General features: G+C 38.5%; 1 protein-coding gene across 8 annotated transcripts in view; it reads left to right on the forward strand.

Moving 5' to 3' along the window:
• The window catches only part of LOC131509448 (phosphatidylcholine translocator ABCB4), a 75337-nt gene that overhangs the window by 25318 nt on the left and 30325 nt on the right, over nt 1–19694 (forward strand). For all 8 annotated transcript variants that reach the window (XM_058725199.1, XM_058725198.1, XM_058725196.1 and 5 more), the window contains 4 exons: nt 3168–3371; nt 3729–3899; nt 12000–12161; nt 18387–18563. In XM_058725199.1, coding sequence (XP_058581182.1) covers nt 3168–3371; nt 3729–3899; nt 12000–12161; nt 18387–18563 — 714 coding nt within the window. The remainder of the gene's footprint in view (nt 1–3167; nt 3372–3728; nt 3900–11999; nt 12162–18386; nt 18564–19694) is intronic.

Here is a 19694-nt window from a genome sequence, read left to right on the forward strand (position 1 = left end):
TAACCCACTAAGTCAACTGGAAAACAGTCATCCAGGCCACTGAGACTGTTGTTTTCAAAGAATTTTGGGGTTTGGTCAAAAATATTTCATCCAGCATTTTTTGACAAGCTGATAATCAATGTCACAAGAAGTAATTAAATTAGGACAGTAATTAAATTCACCAAAGATAGTTGAGTTTTCTTAAACGTTGGAATATCTCCAGGGGAAAGTGGGATTGTCTCTTAAAAAAATGTCTTCTGGGACATGGGGGACATTAATAACCTAGGGTACATTTTTTACCTGTTAAAAACTTTCTTGGGGCGCCTGGGTGGCGCAGTCGGTTAAGCGTCCGACTTCAGCCAGGTCACGATCTCGCGGTCTGTGAGTTCGAGCCCCGCGTCAGGCTCTGGGCTGATGGCTCGGAGCCTGGAGCCTGTTTCCGATTCTGTGTCTCCCTCTCTCTCTGCCCCTCCCCCGTTCATGTTCTGTCTCTCTCTGTCCCAAAAATAAATAAAAAACGTTGAAAAAAAAATTAAAAAAAAAAAAAAAAACTTTCTTATAATTGAAACTTCAGGGGCACCTGGGTGGCTCAGGCAGTTAAGTGTCCGACTCTTGATTTTGGCTCGGGTCATGATCTCGCGGTTTGTGAGTTCAGTCCCCACATTGGGCTCCCCGCTGACAGTGTGGAGCCTGCTTGGAATTCTCCCTCCCTCTCTCTCTGCCCCTACCCCCCTCATGCTCTCTCATTCTTTCTCTCTATCTCTCTTTCAAAATAAATAAATAAACTTAATAAATAAATAAATAAATAAATATAATTGAAATTTCAACAAAAGGTGCAAGACATAGTCTTCACCCACATTTATTAATGATATTTTGACCCATTTACTTTATTGTCTTCTCTCTCTGTCCACACGTGCCTATGTATATATAACAAACATACATGCACATGCATGCCTGCACACACACATACACACACACACGCACACACCCCACAGGCATATTTTTTTCTGAACTTTTGAGACTAAGTTAAGGACATCATGTCCCTTGCCCCTTAAATACTTCAGAACATATTTTCTAAGAAGAAGGACATTCTCTTACATAACCACAAAACAATTATCAAAATCAATAGATTTAATTTTAGTGCAGCACTAGCCCACAGTACATATTCAAATTTCCTCAGTTGTACCACCCTGAGGACATTGAGTTTACCTGATACTGAAATATAATTCAACAATTATGAAAACAGAAGATTACAAGTTACAAAGAAAAACAAAAAACATTAAAAGGCGCTGAGATAGAATAGAGATGGCAGAAATGAGTACAGAGTTTTAGGGTTCATGAATTATTTATTTAATTAATTTAATAAAATACACATTTTGGAAAAATCTGATATTACTAAGGAGGAACATAATCCTTTCCTCATTTGCTAAAGCTAACTCTGAATTGGCTCAAGTGTAAATATTTTTCTTTATTTTTTAAAAACAACCTAGTAAATCATGATCTCGTGGTCTGTGAATTTGAGCCATGTGTCGGGCTCTGTGCTGACAGCTCAGAGCCTGGAGCCTGCTTTGGAATTTGTGTCTCCCTCTCTCTCTGCCCCTCCCCCACTCATGCTCTGTCTGTCTCTCTCTCTGTCAAAAATAAAAACATTAAAAAAAAATTTAAAACAACCTAGTAAAATACTAACCATTAAAAATACACATTTGAAAATATCTTATCTTTGAAATTATTATTGGAATAGGGGCATCTGGCTGGCTCAGCCTGAGGAGCATGAGACTTTTGATCTCGGTGTCATGAGTTCATGCCCCATGTTGGATGTAGACCCAAGTTAAAATTTTAAAAATTTTAAATAAAAAATAAAATAAAATAATTATTGGAGTAATATATAAACTTTAAATATACATGTCAACAGGAAAAAAACTTCAGAAATTTTGTAACTCAGAGATATTCACTGTTTACATCATGATTTAACAATTTTCTTACTACTCAAATAATAAATGTCCAGTGGTATAGTTTTCATTTAATTTTTCCTTAAATTTCTCTTCAGTAAAAAAATCAGTAAAGCTTCAATAAAAGAAAGCAATACATAGAACTATGATTTATATATGATAAAACTATTATATTTAATATTTGAGAAATTTGGATCTATGGTAGGATATGAACATAAAAATCTTTGAGAATAAATATAATTATGCATTTGTAAAAAGTTTCAAGATATGTTCATTTATAAGTAAATATGAAACAAAGCAATTATAAGGTACCGGCTTGCACTTATTAATTCAAAAAAAAAGCAAAATGATAAAACTCAGAGGTAGTAAATTGTAAAAGAAAAAAAAAGCAGATACAGTGCTGGCACTGTAAATTATTAAATTCTTTTTAGAGTGTTGCTTATGCAACCTTTACTCAGCAAATAATAAATACCCAACATATACCAGTCATTGCACAGGTAAGTAATTGTTATCAGAGAAAAAAAATAAATCATACTCTTTAGCCTGGTAACTCTCTACTTCTCCAGTGATTCTTCAGTGTTCCTTAAAAGAAGCCAAATGTCCAGCAGGTGGGAAATGCAGTAAATTATGGTATATTACATATTGTAAAAGATCATAATACCATGAAAATGATATGTACACTAAGTAAGTAAGTGGACATTTTAATCAAATTTAAATAGCGGTAAGCAAAAAATAATAGTATGCCAAAAATCTATAACCTATTATTGCTTATGGAGAATAATCCATCCATGAAAAAACTGTATGTGTAAGATAACAAATATACTTTTTTAAATGTTTATTTAGTTTTGAGAGAGAGAGAGAGAGAGAGAGAGAAAGAGACAGAGAGAGCATGAGCAGGGGAGGGGCAGAGAAAGAGGGAGACAGAATCCAAAGCAGGCTCCAGGCTCTGAGCTGTCAGCACAAAGCCCGACACGGGGCTCAAATTCAGATCATGACCTGAGCCAAAATCAGACACTCAACCAACTGAGCTACCCAGGCACCCCAGTAAGTATACTTTTTATTTTTATTTTTGCACATTGCTGTTTGTTTCTAATTCTCATTTATAACCATTTTTAACCACCACAATAAGGTAAATAAGTTAAATGTTAGCTAAGACTTTTTGTAACAAATTAAAGAGTCTTGATGCTTTGGATGTCAGATGGATTTAAAATATTTAATGGAAATATTTCTGTCTTTCAGATTAACATAGATGGGCAGGATATTAGGACTTTTAATGTAAGGTATCTCAGGGAAATAATTGGAGTGGTGAGTCAGGAGCCAGTGCTATTTTCTACCACAATTGCTGAAAATATTCGTTATGGCCGTGGAAATGTCACCATGGATGAGATAAAGAAAGCTGTTAAAGAAGCCAACGCTTATGAGTTTATCATGAAACTACCACAGGTAAAGACTTTGTTAATGCAGTTGCCCTTGAAATTAGAATTTGACTTCATGTGTCTGAGTTCTTTCTTCAAAGTTTAAGCTAATAATGTTTGAGATGCGAGGTTGTCCAACTTTGTTTAGGAAAATCCCTTAAATTATTCACTTGGGAGTATATGGACAGTCTGGTACATAAATCCTATAAAATTTTATACAGTATATGTAAGTAGTTTTTTAGAATTCAGTATTCATTGATTTTGTTGTAATTAGGACTCATTACAATAGTCGAAATGAAGCTCCGTGTTGCCTTGATGAATTTTAGACTCCATCGCTTTTTCTATTTAAAATACATCAGGAACTCCTCCATGTTTTCTGTTGTAGAAATTTGAAACCCTGGTTGGAGAGAGGGGGGCCCAACTGAGCGGTGGACAGAAACAGAGAATCGCCATCGCTCGGGCCCTGGTTCGCAACCCCAAGATCCTCCTGCTGGATGAGGCCACATCAGCCTTGGACACCGAAAGTGAAGCAGAGGTTCAGACGGCCCTGGATAAGGTCAGTCAACCCTGAACACCTGAAGGACCGGCAAACTGAAGCTTTATTGGAAATTCTTGCCAGTGCTTTGTGAGTCTAGATTGAAAAACATAAACATAAAAGCAAGTGAAGCTCTCTCCTGGGGCTTTATTGATTTCCCTTTTCTGTCAAGTCACATTGCAGAGGGAGGTAGATGGCCCATTAACTGGTGTGCTTTGACTGAAGTGCACAGAGCCCAAATCCAGGTCTATGCAGCGAGCCACGTAGCTTCGTTTACTTCCTGCACATAGGCTGTTGCTTTGATCAGAAAGTAGTTGTGTTAAAATGTGCAGAGAAAAATCTTGTTACCTAGATGCTGGTCCAGCTGAAAAACAGCTCAAAATACTTGCCTTGTTTTGTAGGCAGTAACATTATCTTTATTCAGGAAGGCAAAAGGAAGGCAAAAGGAAATAAAGTTCAATTTGTGTGTTTGTCTAAGCACATAAAGAAGCAATGCATTTTAAGGATGCTGAGCTCATGTGCCCAGCTCAGGTATTTCTAAATCTCTCACTACCGTTTTTAAAAGCGGAAGCTTCACAGGAAGAACCTTATGTTGGGACACTCCTGTGATCAATGCTGATATCATCTGTACTAACAACACAGTATAATAACCAGAGTCAGATGACACCTTATAAATGGGTTTCAAAAACATAAACATCACAAATATATTTGGCTTGAGAAAGTTTAATAATCAAATGTGCAAGTTACTGAACAGCTACTATCCAAACTACCTCTTGCAACTTTAGAGACAAGCTGTATGTATCTTATTTTCTCAGGAAAATTTCTACCTGAATCCTAAGTAAACACTGTGTGTGCTATAAACTGTGTTAATCAATGCTTCCCAGTTTATCAGATTAATCTTTTGGCTTATCTCATATAATTTAATCTAATGATGATTAATGAGATTATAATTGTTCCTCACAAATTCTTGCACTGAATTATATTGCTTTCATGTATGTTAAGTCTCAATATTGAGGAATCGAAATATATACATAGGAAACTAGTATTTGGTTGGTTAATCAGGCATGACTTAAAGCAGGAAATTATTTTTTTAATGCATATATTAAAACAAAAATTAACTTAAAATGGCATTTATCTGTTGACATGGACTTTTTCAGGAGAAGTCAGGTAGGATAAGAAAGGTATTTATGGGGCAAAAAGTCCCATTCAGCCCTAGAGCCCAGGTCCCAATACTTTCTAGGATATAAGCATTCAATATATTAGCACTTTCTGTGCTAAAAGAACACAATTATTGGACATGTTATTTTTTTGTGATATGGATAATTTCAGAAATATTGTAGTCTTGCAGGTTTTAATTCATAGTTGGACAAGTTACTTCATCAATTTTAGCAGTTTGTATTCTCTAGGATTATGACCCACACTCCCCAGTTGATAAACTTTTCGGTTTTAAAAATAGCTGATAAATCACTCATAATTTTTTTAAATCCTCAAGAAAAGCCATTAGCAACTTTGGGTGGGGGGGCTGTTAAGAGCACAGGCTTTGGTGCTAGACAGGCTGAGGGTGGAGTCCTGGCTCTGTTCCTTTTCTAGCTGCATGACCTTGGGCAAATTAACTAACATCTCTAAGCCTGATCTACTGCAGACTTAATTAGGGAGTGGGGGGGAGAAATAATGTCATAGGATGATTGAAAAGATTAAATGAGTACTACATGTAAAGCTATTAGCACATGTCTTGCACATGGGAAACACTTGGTTATGTTAGCTGATGCTATTATTACGGTGACTACCATTACCATGATTATTATTAACTTAGGTAACTGCTGAATTGGTGCCCTATTGCTGCATAACAAACCATCCCAAATTCATACCTAAAACAGTAGTTGTGTGGATTGGCTGGCTAGACCTGCTGTTTTCACCTGAGCATATGATTGCATTTACCTGAAAGGTTGACTTAGCTGAAACAGTCCAAGACGGTCTTACTCACATGGTGGCTGTCGGCTGGGCATCTCCTGTGACTTCTCATACTCATACTAATACGCAGTAGGCTAGCCTGACTACCTTACATGGCGTTTTCAGGACACTGTACCCAGAGGCAGAAACCAGAAGACATCTAGAGGCTTAGCCTCCTGGACTTACACAGTGTCATTGGCATCATATTCTGTTGGTCACAGCAATTCACAAGGCAGCCCCAGACTGAAGGAGGAAATAGATTCCACTTCTTAATGGGTGAGCTGTAAAGAAAATTTGACTATATTAAATCTTCCACAGCACACCCTCTCTCACAATTATTTATATTTCTCCCATGTGCAAAATAAATTCATCTCTTCCCAATACCCTCAAAATTTTCATGCAGAGGGGCGCCTGGGTGGCGCAGTCGGTTAAGCGTCCGACTTCAGCCAGGTCACGATCTCGCGGTGTGTGAGTTCGAGTCCCGCGTCAGGCTCTGGGCTGATGGCTCGGAGCCTGGAGCCTGTTTCCGATTCTGTGTCTCCCTCTCTCTCTGCCCCTCCCCCGTTCATGCTCTGTCTCTCTCTCTGTCCCAAAAATTAAAAAAAAAAAAAAAATTTTTCATGCAGATATGAGCTCAGGTTCAAAGTCTAGTATCTGAAGACCTGTATGTGGTCCAGATATGGATGAGTTCTTCACGTAAACCTCATCTTGATCCAGAGATCTGTGACTAAAAGAGACAAGTTTCTTCCACAGATACACCCAACATGTACTGTTGATTCAGGGATAGGATAATGGTAGTCACTCTTGTTCAAAAATTAGAACAGGAAGCACATAGCAGTTACTGGTCCATACAATTCTGAATGCAGTCAGGTGCATGTAGCCAAATACCCCACTGCTCCAGGGAAAAGGAGCGGTCCTTGATTAAGGCCCAGTTCTATCCCCAGTAGTGGAACAATCTGAGCTCTTAGATCCTCCCTCTGAGAAGTCTTTCCTTTTCAGTAAGAAATGGCCTGTGTCTGCCTCTGATTAGCTTTCTCAATATGCTTTCTGCATATAGAAATTTGGGACCTACAGGCCTCTTCATATTTTGAATTTTCTCAGTCTCTTTCAGTCCAAGCTGATGAATTCTCTTAACAACTTAGTTTACTTGGAATCTGGCTATGGTTCACTCAAGCCTCCAAAGCCACATCTATAATTTTTTTTTTTCAAAAATAAACTTCCCTCTACTTTGGGCTGTGTGTGAAGCTGCCATGAGAAAACCCTTACTTAAGAGTCTTAGAAACCCTTTTATGTAGATGCAGGTGTGTACTAGACTGTACCTTAAATCTTTCAGAGATTTTAACAAAAAATCTTACACACTGATTTGATCTTTGGCTTCATTTCCCTAGATGGTTAACAATACACTTTCCAACCAAGCAGGTACTGGGTCTTCTATGTTTCCTCTAAATTCACCTTGCAAACCAAATAGCTCTTTCTTTAGCTCACCTTTCTCTTCCCATACCTTATAAAATACAGCTATTGGAATCCAGTTGGCACTTTCAACATTCTATTTAGAGATCTCTGGAAACTAGATGTACAAGTTCAGTAGATAAAATAACTTTCTTCCAAGTGACTGCAGGAAACATTCTTAAGCAATTATTGCAACGTTGCATAATGCAGGTAACCCTCTTTCCAGGCTCCAATACCAATTCCCTTACTTTTTTCCTAGTCTTTACTAACAGTATTTCTTTTTTTTTTAATGTTTTTTTAAAATTTATTTTTGAGAGAGAGAGAAAGAGAGAGCATGCACGCACACACGCATGAGTGGGGGAGGAACAGAGAGAAAGGGAGACACAGAATCTGAAGCAGACTCCAGGCTCTGAGTGGTCAGCACAGAGCCTGATGCGGGGCTCCAACCAAGCTGCAAGATCATGACCTGAGCCAAAGCGGACATTTAATCAACGGAGCCACCCAGGTGCCCTGTTACTAACAGTATTTCTGCATCAGTTGTTTTAAGCCAAAACTTAGTGAGGTGGCTGGTGTGGTTCCTCTTTTGGTTTGCTTAGTCTCCCTCAGGCAGCTACTTCCAACTCAGAGTCAGCTGGGCTGGAACATTCAAGATAGCCTCACCCTTGTGCCTGGCAGTTAGTTGGTGATGGCTGTTGGCTGAGGCAGCTCAGTTCTTACCATGAGGCTTCTTATCTTCCAGTAGATTAGACAGATTTCCTTTTATTATGTTTTCAAGGTAGCAAACACACAACTGTAAAGCCTTTTGAAGTCCAGATTCTGGAAATTGCACAAGTATCAATTCCTTCATATTCATTTGGTCAAAACAAGTCACAAGGCCTGCCTGGAGTTGAGGAGATGGAGAAACAGACTTCCCCTCTGGATGGGAATGCCTGCAAAGTGTTTGTGGCCATGTTTAATGTACCATAGTTGCCATGAATAGTTTATAATTTACATAATCGACTCCATATTTTGCAAAATTACTAAGCTAATATATTTTGCAGACAATAAATTGTATCTTTAAAAGGGAAATCTTTTATCTCTGCACTCCCCTCAATGTTACAAGTCAGTCAGTTGGGCCAGTCATTCTAAGGTATAAACTACATTTTAACAATGAAAAATTGAATTTTGCAGTTCATTATCTTTCCTCTGAGGAGCGTAAGGATATAGCACTATTTCATCTATTGTTATTCTTTCCTGATTACCTATCCTGTAAGAATATTTTCCTCTTGTGGATCGTTTCTACATTTATCAGTACCTCATGTGTGGCACCACCTGACTGTAGTTATTTATTTAGTTATTTATTTATATGCCTTCTCTTTCCTGGAAAGAATAAATTCTCTAAGAAGCAGAATTACTGAATGGTTCATGTTTATATCTTTTTTTTTAAAGTACACTCTATCCCAGGCTTGAACTCAGGACCCTGAGATCAAGAATCACATGCTCTACCAACTGAGCCAGCCGGGCACACCTATGTTTATATCTTTTTAACAATCGCTGCCTTGCACATAGTAGACCCTAAATAAATATTTACTGAATTGATTACTGTGATCCAGCTCATTGAAATCATACATGACTACGTAAAAAGAATTTAATGACCACATCAGCTTTTGACTCAATAGATAATGACTATTTATCAAAACATACAACAGGTTCTTCAATATAAGATCTTAAAGAATACAAATGTAGATTTATTATTTTGATTTTTTAAAGAAAGTCAATAACTACAAGATTTTATACCTACATGACTCTCCTACTCACAGTGTTACCATACTGGAGGGGCAAGAGAAAAATAAAAAATAGCTTTCATGTGATTTTTATCAAATGACTCCAAAGGTTTCATTTTATATACCTCCCCCACCTCTTTTTTTTCCTCAGAAGTTCCAGAAAGGTTAATGGATCAGTACTCCCTTTGTTTGGGCCTGCCTTTCATCCCTGCACATCCAAAATTAGCAGAAGGTCCAAATTTCTTAATAGTTGGTGTCCTTGAATCTTGGATATTTATTTGCCAGTGTTTTTTCATCATTGGAACATCTGATAACTCTGAAAAGAAATCTCTTTATGTCAAATCTCTATTCTGGCCAAGATTTTTTGGTCAAGGGTGACAGTTGCTAACTTTTAAATTCACCAACATATCCTTAGTTTCTCTTGCACACCAATCATTTACTCACAAGTCTGTTTGTAACTCCTCTGGGTTTGTTTTTTTTTTTTTTTTTTTTAGTGTTGACATAGTATCAACCTATTATTATCATAATGTTAACATAATCACTGTTAGCAATTTACACATCACTATTTTTAGTATCATGAATATGATTAGACTGATCAAGTTATTTCCTATGCGCCTTGTCACACATGGACTGAGCCATGCAACTTCCACATCAGTAAGTATTTTTGAATGCCTCTTTGGGGCCTATGTACTAAAAATCAGACAGTCTTAAATGTCCAATAGAGCAATGCTCTAGTCTCTGTCTTTTCCTATGGTTTAACTCTTTTATACTTATTTAAACACAGTTGAAGGTGGTTATTTTAGTGTAAGGACGGAAGGAGAAAGACCCTCCTTTTTTTTTTCCAGGAGCCTACACATATGGCTCAATACCATTTTTTTTTGTATATTCCACCTTTCCCCTTCTGATAGACAATGCCATATTTATCAGACATTAATTCTTAAATGTTTTATGTCTATTTCTGGACCCTCTATTTTGTTTTATTGATCAAGTTGCCTATTCATGTGATACTGTCCCCTGGATTTTACTAATTTAATTGCTATAGCTTTTAATGGTGTAATATTTGGTGGAGGTATTTCCCTCTCACTAACTTCTTTTCCAGAATTTTCATGGCTGCTCTTTTTTTAAATTGAGATATAATTCATATACGATGAGGTTCTCCCTTTTGAAATGTACAACTCAGTGGTTTTTAACATATTCACTACATTTTGCAACCATCACCATTATCTAATTGCTGAAGATTTTCATCATCCCCATAGGAAACCTTGTACCCATTAGCAGTCACTCTCCACTCCATACTCACCCCAGCCCTTGGCAACCACTAATCTACTTTCTGTCTCTATGGGTTTGCCTAAGTTTGATTTTTCATATAAATGGAATCATACAATGCCTAGTCTTTTGTGACTGGTTTCATTCATTTAGCTTAATGTTTTCTTTCTTTTCCCTAATTTTTATTTAAATTCTAGTTAGTTAACATGTAGTGTAATATTGGCTTCAGTAGTAGAATTTAGTGATTCCTCACTTACATACAATACCCAGTGCTCGTCACAACAAGTGCCCTCCTTAATACCTATCACCCATTTGTCCCATTCCCTACCCACCTCCCTTCATCAACCTCAGTTTGTTCTGAATCATTAAAAGCCTCTTACGACTTGCTTCCCTCTCTTTTTTCTTTTTTTCTCTTCCCATATGTTCATCTGTTTTGTTTCCTAAATTCCACATATGAGTAAAATCAAATGGTATTTTTCTTTTTCTGATTGACTTACTTCACTTAGCATAATGCACTTAGCTCTATGCATGTCATTGCAAATGGCAAGATTTTATTCTTTTTGATGGTTGAGTAATATTCCATTATATGTATTCACCACATCTTCTTTATCCATTCTTCAGTCAATGGAGACTTGGGCTCTCTCCATAGTTTGGCTATAATTGATATTAGCATAATGTTTTCAAAGTGCATCCATACTCAAACATGCATCAGAATATCTTTCCTTTTTATGACCCAATAATATTCCATTGTATGAATGTGCTTCATTGTGTTTATCCTTCGATCAACTGATGAACACATGGATTACTCCCACTTTTTGATTATTATGAATCTAGGCTGTCGTTTTAATTTGTATTTTTAACTACTTAGGTGAATTAAGCTGGACTCCAATAACCATCCTAATGATGTGGTTTTATTGCCTCAGAATAGAAGTGGTTGTAAGAAGCTGTTATCTTAATAGAATTAAAGAGAATCAAAAATAATAACCTTTATTAATGACATAACATGAATAATTTGATGAGCATTTTCCAGGATTTAAACGCCCACTGATAAACCCACCAAGCCAACATGTGAGTTCACTGAACTACCTACTGGGGTGATTTGTAGATTTTAGCTTGGGGCTACATGGGGGCACTTGTTGAAAAGCAGTTATGGGTCCCACTCTGGAGATAGTGATGCAGATGGTCTTTGAACTATAATTTAAACCGTCCTCATCTCGAACTACGTTTTCACCTAAACTGCCTGCATGGAGCCCATCAGAATTACAGTTGAAATCAGGCACTTCAGAAGAAACCCTAGAGAAGAACCCCCGAGAAGGCTGCATTTGACAATAATTCCAACATATTGCTGCTAAAGAGCTAGCGTACCATATAACTGGCAAGATAGGCTCCCCAGACAAGTGTAAAAACACTTGAGAAAGGTCACGCCTTTTCTTGTTTTGCTTGGGTAAGCCTGCACAGTGAGCTTGCAGAATTATCCATCCTTATACTGGAAGGGTTGGCCTCCTTTCTGGTCCAGAACTCAAGTGTCCCTGTGACCTTTCATAGATAAGGATGCCTGTGAGCCCTAATCACACTGGGTAAGCTACTCTCATCCACCGCAAACACAGGCATCCAAATGCTTGACTGTGTGTGCTACTGACAGTATATCAACAGTGTGACCCTGCCGCACCACGTCTGTCCTTCTCCCTTTTAGGCCAGAGAAGGCCGGACCACCATTGTGATAGCCCATCGACTGTCTACAATCCGAAATGCAGATGTCATCGCCGGCTTCGAGGATGGTGTCATTGTGGAGCAAGGAAGCCACGGGGAGCTGATGAAGAAGGAAGGGGTGTACTTCAAGCTTGTTAACATGCAGGTATGTGTTCCCCAGGATATGTTTTTGCTTCTCAATATAGTATTCTTTATATTAGTAAAATATTGGGCAGCTAATGACGTGCTGAGAAATATAAAACTTCAGGAAGATACCTAAAATGTGCATCTGAGACTTCAATTCAGAATCAGCGAAAGAATCCTGCCTAGAAGAGAGAAAGGTGAGGGAGGAGAAAAATGTCAAAAACATTTTGCATTTATTCTTCAGGACAGAGATCCTTAGTTGCCTGGGGAATGTGTTCAAACTTGCAGGTCTTTTCCACCGTAAGATTAGGGACCATTGGAGAAGTGGTAGTAGTGAGGGGGCAATGCCAGGATCTCTAATGGTGGGAGGAGGGCCTTTGTGATTTTGAAACGCTTCCTAGAAGATCCTTACAAAACCGACAGCAAGATTCATGACTCTAGGAAGTGAATAGTTTTGTCTTCTTTGTAAAAAAATCATGCGCTGTAGCTCCTAAAACAGGTAATATTGATAATTATTGGTTTGTATTAACCTTGTATTGTGTTCACTTGTGCACTTTGCAAAATAAATAACCTATAAGTATTTTTCTATAAACATGATTCTTAGATCAAAGCAAATGTATATACTTCTATAAATATAACTGTAATTAGTATGGTCATGGACTTTTTTGTTGTTTTTCTTTTCCATTAACATTTCAGATACAGATCATCTGGATCCTAACATTTTAATGGGTGCTTGGCAGTCCATTCATTACATTAATATGTAATAAATTGCTTAGTCATTTTTCTAAAGTTGAATACTTGGTTTATTTCCAGTATTTCTCTATTCTAAATACATGTTTCTTCCTCTATCCAAAAGTAGAGTGTTCCTATGAAACCTTTCATAAGCCAAAATGGCGTAAAGCTTGGGGCACCTAGGTGGCTAAGCATCTGACTTCAACTTGGGTCATGATCTTGTGGCTCATGAATTTGGGCCCTGCATTGGGGTCTGTGCTGACAGCTCAGAGTCTAAAGCCTGCTGTGGATTGTGTGTCTCCCTATCTCTGCCCCTCCCCTGCTTGCACTCTGTGTGTGTTTCTCCCTCTCTCTCTCAAAAATAAATAAACATTTTTGAAAAAATGGCATAAAGCAAAGAAGCAATTAGCATTAATTTACATAGAAAAAATTTTGAGCATTCCCAGACCCTCCAAATTAACCTCTCTTAGGCTTTTCTGATACCTTAGGGTATACCTTGCTAACAGATGCACAGAAGAAATCAAGATACAGCACAGATGCTCGCAGATACAGTTCAAAGCTCTGACGGCAGTGAGAGTGGCTAAAATAAACAAATCAAGAGACTATAGATGCTGGAGAGGATGTGGAGAAACGGGAACCCTCTTGCACTGTTGGTGGGAATGCAAATTGGTGCAGCCGCTCTGGAAAACAGTGTGGAGGTTCCTCAAAAAATTAAAAATAGACCTACCCTATGACCCAGCAATAGCACTGCTAGGAATTTACCCAAGGGATACAGGAGTGCTGAGGCATAAGGGCACTTGTACCCCAATGTTTATAACAGCACTTTCAACAATAGCCAAATTATGAAAAGAGCCTAAATGTCCATCAACTGATGAATGGATAAAGAAATTGTGGTTTATATACACAATGGAATACTTTGTGGCAATGAGAAAGAATGAAATATGCCCTTTGCAGCAACGTGGATGGAACTGGAGAGTGTGATGCTAAGTGAAATAAGTCATACAAAGAAAGACAGATACCATATGTTTTCACTCTTATGTGGATCCTGAGAAACTTAACAGAAGACCATGGGGGAGAGGAAGGAAAAATAAAAAGAGAGGGAGGGAGCCAAACCATAAGAGATTCTTAAAAACTGAGAATAAAAATAACTGAGGGTTGATGACAGGTGGGAGGGAGGAGAGGGTAGGCAATGGGTATTGAGGAGGGCACCTGTTGGGACGAACACTGGGTACTATATGGAAGCCAATTTGACAATAAATTTCATATTAAAATAAATAAATTAATTAATTTTAAAAAAAGCTCTGGCGGCTTGTTGCTGAAATGCTGAGTGTATCCGGGGAAAGAGCTTGGTGGGGCCGCTGTCCATGCCCAGGGGCACAGCCTCTCTGGCAGCAGCTACAAAACAAATGCTGATCGCTATTTTCACTTTTCACCTTTCTTCATAGGAACAAAAATTCTCTTCATATTTCTTTTTGCTAGCGTCAACAGGTACTAATGTAGATCTTTCATAAAAATGAAGTAGCATAATGCTGATGTTCAAAAAGCAGGGGATACCTATACTGTCCCTTGGAAACATGGTACTAAAAATGTTAAGTCAAAAATTGGCTTTACCTTTTGACAAGTAACTTCTCTGAGCCTCAGTTTCCACATTTAAAATACTAACTCTGGGGCACCTGAGTGGCTTAGTCAGTTAAGCATCCGACTCTTGATTTTGGCAAAGGTCATGATCTCATGGTTCAAGAAATCAAGCCCTGCATGGAGCTCTGTGCTGATGGAAAGGAGCCTGCTTGGGATATTCTCTCTCTCTCTCTCTCTCTCTCTCTCTCTCTCTCTCTCTCTCTCCCCCTCTCCCTCTATGCCCCTCCCCCACTTACTCATGCTCTTTGTTTTTCTCTGTCTCTCTTTCTCAAAATAAATAAATAAACACTTAAAAAGTACTAAATCTACCATGCAAGTTTGTTATAAGGTTAAGAAATAAGCAACTGATTATACTAAACAACAACAACAACAACAAAAACAACAACTTCAAAAGAGTTGCTCTTATGGTATGCGAGTTGTTTCAATAAAACTGTAGTTTTTTAAAAAGAAGCACTCAGGGGGTGCCTGGGTGGCTCAGTCGGTTAAGCATCCCACTTTGGTTCAGGTCATGATCTCACGGTTTGTGGTTTTGAGCCCCGCATCAGGCTCTGTGCTGACAGCTCGGAGACTGGAGCCTGCTTCAGATTCTGTGTCTCCTTCTCTTTCTGCCCCTCCCCAATTTGTGCTCTGTTTCTCTATGTCTATCAAAAAATAAATAAATGTAAAAAAAAAAATTTTAAAAGAAGCACTCAACACAAAATAGATGCATGATAAATAATAGTTGCTGAAATTTAAAAGTCCTCAAAGTAAAAATACCAAATGAAATGATAGAAAGTATTATACCTCTTGCCACAATTTGCCAGAGAATGTTTTCCAACAGAACGGGAGTAAATTTTACTAACTGCCTCTCTTTATATGTCCTAGCCATCACAGGGTCTTTATCATTTCCCTAGTTTAAAAAATATGAATAATGTTCCTTTAATTCAGTTTTAGTTTTCATTGTATTAATGGGTACTAAGGCTGTGCGGTTTTGCCTGTGAAGACACCTTAGATCCTCAAAAGAGGTGGCCACTTTCTCCCCTGTCTGGCCTGCGTCTGTGCCCCTAAAAGAATGACCTTCCATTCCCACTGGCACTTAGGCTGGGAGGCCACCGGGGGGGTAAGGACAGCTCTGACCTTTCTCTAGGTATTCCGTAACTTTTTGTTCCTGGGAGAAGTTGTACAGTGAAAGATGGAACGGTGTCGTGTGATAGACAAGGCCTGTCACCAACTAGGCACTGGTTTCATCAAGTCATTGCGTTTTGGCGTCCTCGGTTGTTAAATGAGTGGAGTGTGCACTAAGATGACTGCTATTTCCACTGGCTCTGGCATTCCGTGATTCTTAGCCCCTTTGAACTTCTTGTCTTGGTACCCTCGCATTTCTCATTTCTGGTGTAGGCTTTACTTAACCATTTATTTGCTGGTGCTGTTGCAGAGATGAAGGAAAGAGCCGCAGTGGGCCTGTGTTTGCTAAATGCTCAAACTGACGTGTTTCTTTATTTTCCAAAGCCGAACCTAGTGTTAATAAAACCTGGTCTTGGTTATGTTTCTAAGTAGAATAGTCACTGCTTTTTCATTAGTTGGATTATTGGCTCTTAGTTGTTTCTTTTATTTAAAAAATTTTTTTTAATGTTTATTTAATTTTGACAGAGCATGAGTTGGGGTGGGGGGCGGGGAGGCACAGAGAGAGAGGGAGACACAATCTGAAGCAGGCTCCAGGCTCTGAGCTGTCAGTACAGAGCCTGACACGGGGTTCAAACCCACAGAGGTTGGTTAGATCATGACCTGTGAGCCAAAGTCAGATGCTTAACCGACTGAGCCACCCAGGTGCCCCAGTTGTTTCTGTTACATGTATACTAACTTCTTCCTGATTATAAGTGTAATGCACTCTTATTTTTAAAAATTGAAGTCTTAAAAAAAAAAATCCAAACATGAATATCTTTGAAACCTGAAAGACTCCCCATAATCCAAACCCCTGTTGATAATCACTAACAGACATTTAGTATATGTTTTTCATCTTTGCTAGCCTGAAAGAGCTAAACAGGATTTCCAGATTTCTTTAATTTTCATGAGATTGAGCCTCTTTTCACATGTTCAGTGGCCATTTGTGTTTTTTCTTACATTAAAGTGTTCCTATTTTAGGCCATTTTTCTGTTGGGTTGTTCATGACATTCTTGTTGACTTCTAAGAACTCCTTGCATGAAAAGGAACTATACTCCTGCATGTATTGGAAATATTTTTCCTGCTTTGCTATTTCAGTTTCACTATGTAGTTTGTTTAGCTACCATAAGAAAGATTTAAAACTGTATGTAGTTATATTATCATTTTTTTTCTCTTCACGTCTTCAGGATTTGGAGTTGTTCTTAGGATATTCATCGTATTTTCTTTCAACATTTATTGTTTTGCTTTGATAATTAAATATTTAAAACAGCTAAAATACATTCAGGTGTAAGAAATAAGGGCTAGTGGTTTTAAACGTATACTTCTCATCACCTGGCAGAAAGTGGCCATCTTGACTTTGGAGCTCAGTGACCTCGGCACCCACCAAATGAGGGCTTCAGGTAGGACACAGAACAACGTATTACAGGAGAGAGAGAGAGATTGTTCATTTGGTCATAGAAGGCTAAAATCATAATGGGCTTATTGGGAGAACTGTCTGTTGAGGTGGACCCTTCGGTAGCATGGAGATGACAAAAAGAGGAAAAGAAAATGCCTTCATCAGTGGTGGTCCAGGCCATGAGCTAGAACTTGGGGGAGCCAGGCGTGAGCATGTGGTGAACCTGTGGAAGATTTTTGAGCTGGGATGTGATTTGAGCAGAACCGCCCTTTAGAGAAAAGAATCTGGTACCAGTGTGGGAGTGGATGGTAGCGAGGATGCAGGGATCAGTTACAAGGCCAAGGCTTTAGGTTCGTTTGGGTTAGGAGATGGTATAAAACAGTTCCAGTTATAAGCAAGTAAGGAAGTCCACCAAGCAGAACGTATCACTGCAATGTGGTTCCAGGCACATCGGTGATACTTTGTCAGGTATCAAAAGCACAACTGGAAAGCTAGGATCAGATTATATGCAGAGCTCTAGATAGGCCACTGTAGGTGCAGTAAGGCACAGTCATAGGATTGGATTTGGGGACAGGACCTGAAGATGAGGAGCAAGAACAAGACAGACAATACTATAATAACTCAGGCCCTGTATAACCCATTAAGATGTGCACTTGAACATGGAGAAAGCAAATGGAGAACCAGACTCAGATTCCCATAAGGTTGGCTTGATGTTCTTCGTCATGCATTGAGCTAGAGGTCCTTAAGTTACCTTTAGCTTGGTCCCTTTAAGGAGAGAATTGATCCCATGCAGGCAGTGAGGCTTAGCCTGCAAGTGAGGTCACCTGTGATGACGTGAGTCTGAGCGGGACACAAGGAAGAAAATGATTACAGTCAGCTAGTCAAGGAAAGCAGTTTAATTGCCTCCCATGGGGAGTGACCCAGCTTTTCTTTGTAGCTTTAAAAATGAGCCCTTGGTAACATTTCTATTTATTCTTTTTCCCTTTGGTGGTGGTCATGACCTGGCCCCTGCATTCTTGCATGTTGACAGAACTCCTATATACCTGCCGGATGATGAAAATTTGGCCTTTTAATTTTTGGGAAACACTTTTATACTCCAATATTTATATTGTTCAAATTGAGTTTAACCTTTCTGTCCTTTTTAACCTTGAACACAACTTCTGTGTGTTGTAACACCTCTTTACAGTTTTCAGGCTAACCTTGATTGAAAAGCTGTTAGAAAATCTTAAAGTCATGACACATGTAATATTCACCATGACTCCATGGCTCTAAACATGGAGGTTATCTCCCTTTGGGGACACACACACATGTGCACAACTTAACATTTTATTCTTCTTTCAGACATCAGGAAATCAGATGGAGTCAGGAGAATTTGATGTGGAACTAAGTAATGAAAAGGCTGCCATAGGAATGGCCCCCAATGGCTGGACATCCCGCATATTTAGGAACTCCACCCATAAAAGCCTTAGGAATTCACGAAAGTATCAGAATGGCCTTGATGTGGAAATCAAAGAACTCGTAAGTTGCTTTTCACTTAAATCTTTTGTGATATAGTTTGGCTGTTGAAATTCTTATCCTTGCAAGTATATTGCAGGCACAGATGATTCCTACTGTGAATTATACCCTTCCTGGAAAAAAGGAAATTGCAACTTTTAAATGTACTGGACAATGAATAGAAATCAATTCCAATTAAAAGTGGACTTCTGGTAGATCCAGATACACAGTCTGTGTTTCGATGGTTAAAATTAAAAGTAGATACTCCATTCATCTTTGAGATCCAGAGATAAAGCTAGTCTAAAGTAAAAGGCTCCGATATTTGCATTCTGTTAAGGGACAATTACCTCTCATGGCCTGGGCTGAAAAAGCCAGAATAACATCCATCTAAATAAAGTAAGACTCTGCATTTTTCTTTGACATAAAAAAGCCTTAGTGGTGAGAAACCCAAGGCTAGTATGGCCATGGCTCTACAGTTCCCTTGGACTCAGGCTCCTTTCATCCTTATCTTCACTATCCTTGCCTGTGACTTGCACCCATGTGACCTAAAAGGGCCCCTGAAGCTCCAGCTGTAACATCTTTATTCCCAACAGCAGGAAGAAACAGAGATTTTCCACAAGTTCCAAACAATGCTTTTATTTATGTCATTGGCTGTAACTTCATCCCACGGCCATACCTAGCTACAAGGGAGGGTAAGAAATTGGATCTTTTTACTGTATGCTATTACCACTCTGAATTGGATTGGAATTCTCTTACTAAAAGAAGGGAAGAATGTTCAGAAATAGCAAAAATTGTATGTTCTTTAACACTTCTCACCCAAAGACCTGTGATATCATTAATTCAAGTCAACAGAAACTTTTGTAATCGAGGGGAAATCCATTCCAAGAAAACATAGTTTCTTATTTCACGAGATTGTTTGAAGACACATTACTTGATAAAGGTTGAGTTTATTTTTACTCTTGTCTTAGCCTTAAGAAACTAATTGTACTGAGAGTTCGTTGCATCTGTTTTTCTCTGCCCACAACATTACTTACTGCAGAAATTACAAGGGCTCCCTTAGAGGTCTTCATCTTGGTATATTTATGAAAAGGAGAGTAACAATCATACTATTGTGAATTTGCATTATCTGAAGTAATATAAATACCCCCCATCTTT

This window comes from Neofelis nebulosa, chromosome 4 (genome assembly GCF_028018385.1).
Source record: "Neofelis nebulosa isolate mNeoNeb1 chromosome 4, mNeoNeb1.pri, whole genome shotgun sequence".
In the NCBI taxonomy this organism is placed as follows: Eukaryota; Metazoa; Chordata; class Mammalia; order Carnivora; family Felidae; genus Neofelis; species Neofelis nebulosa.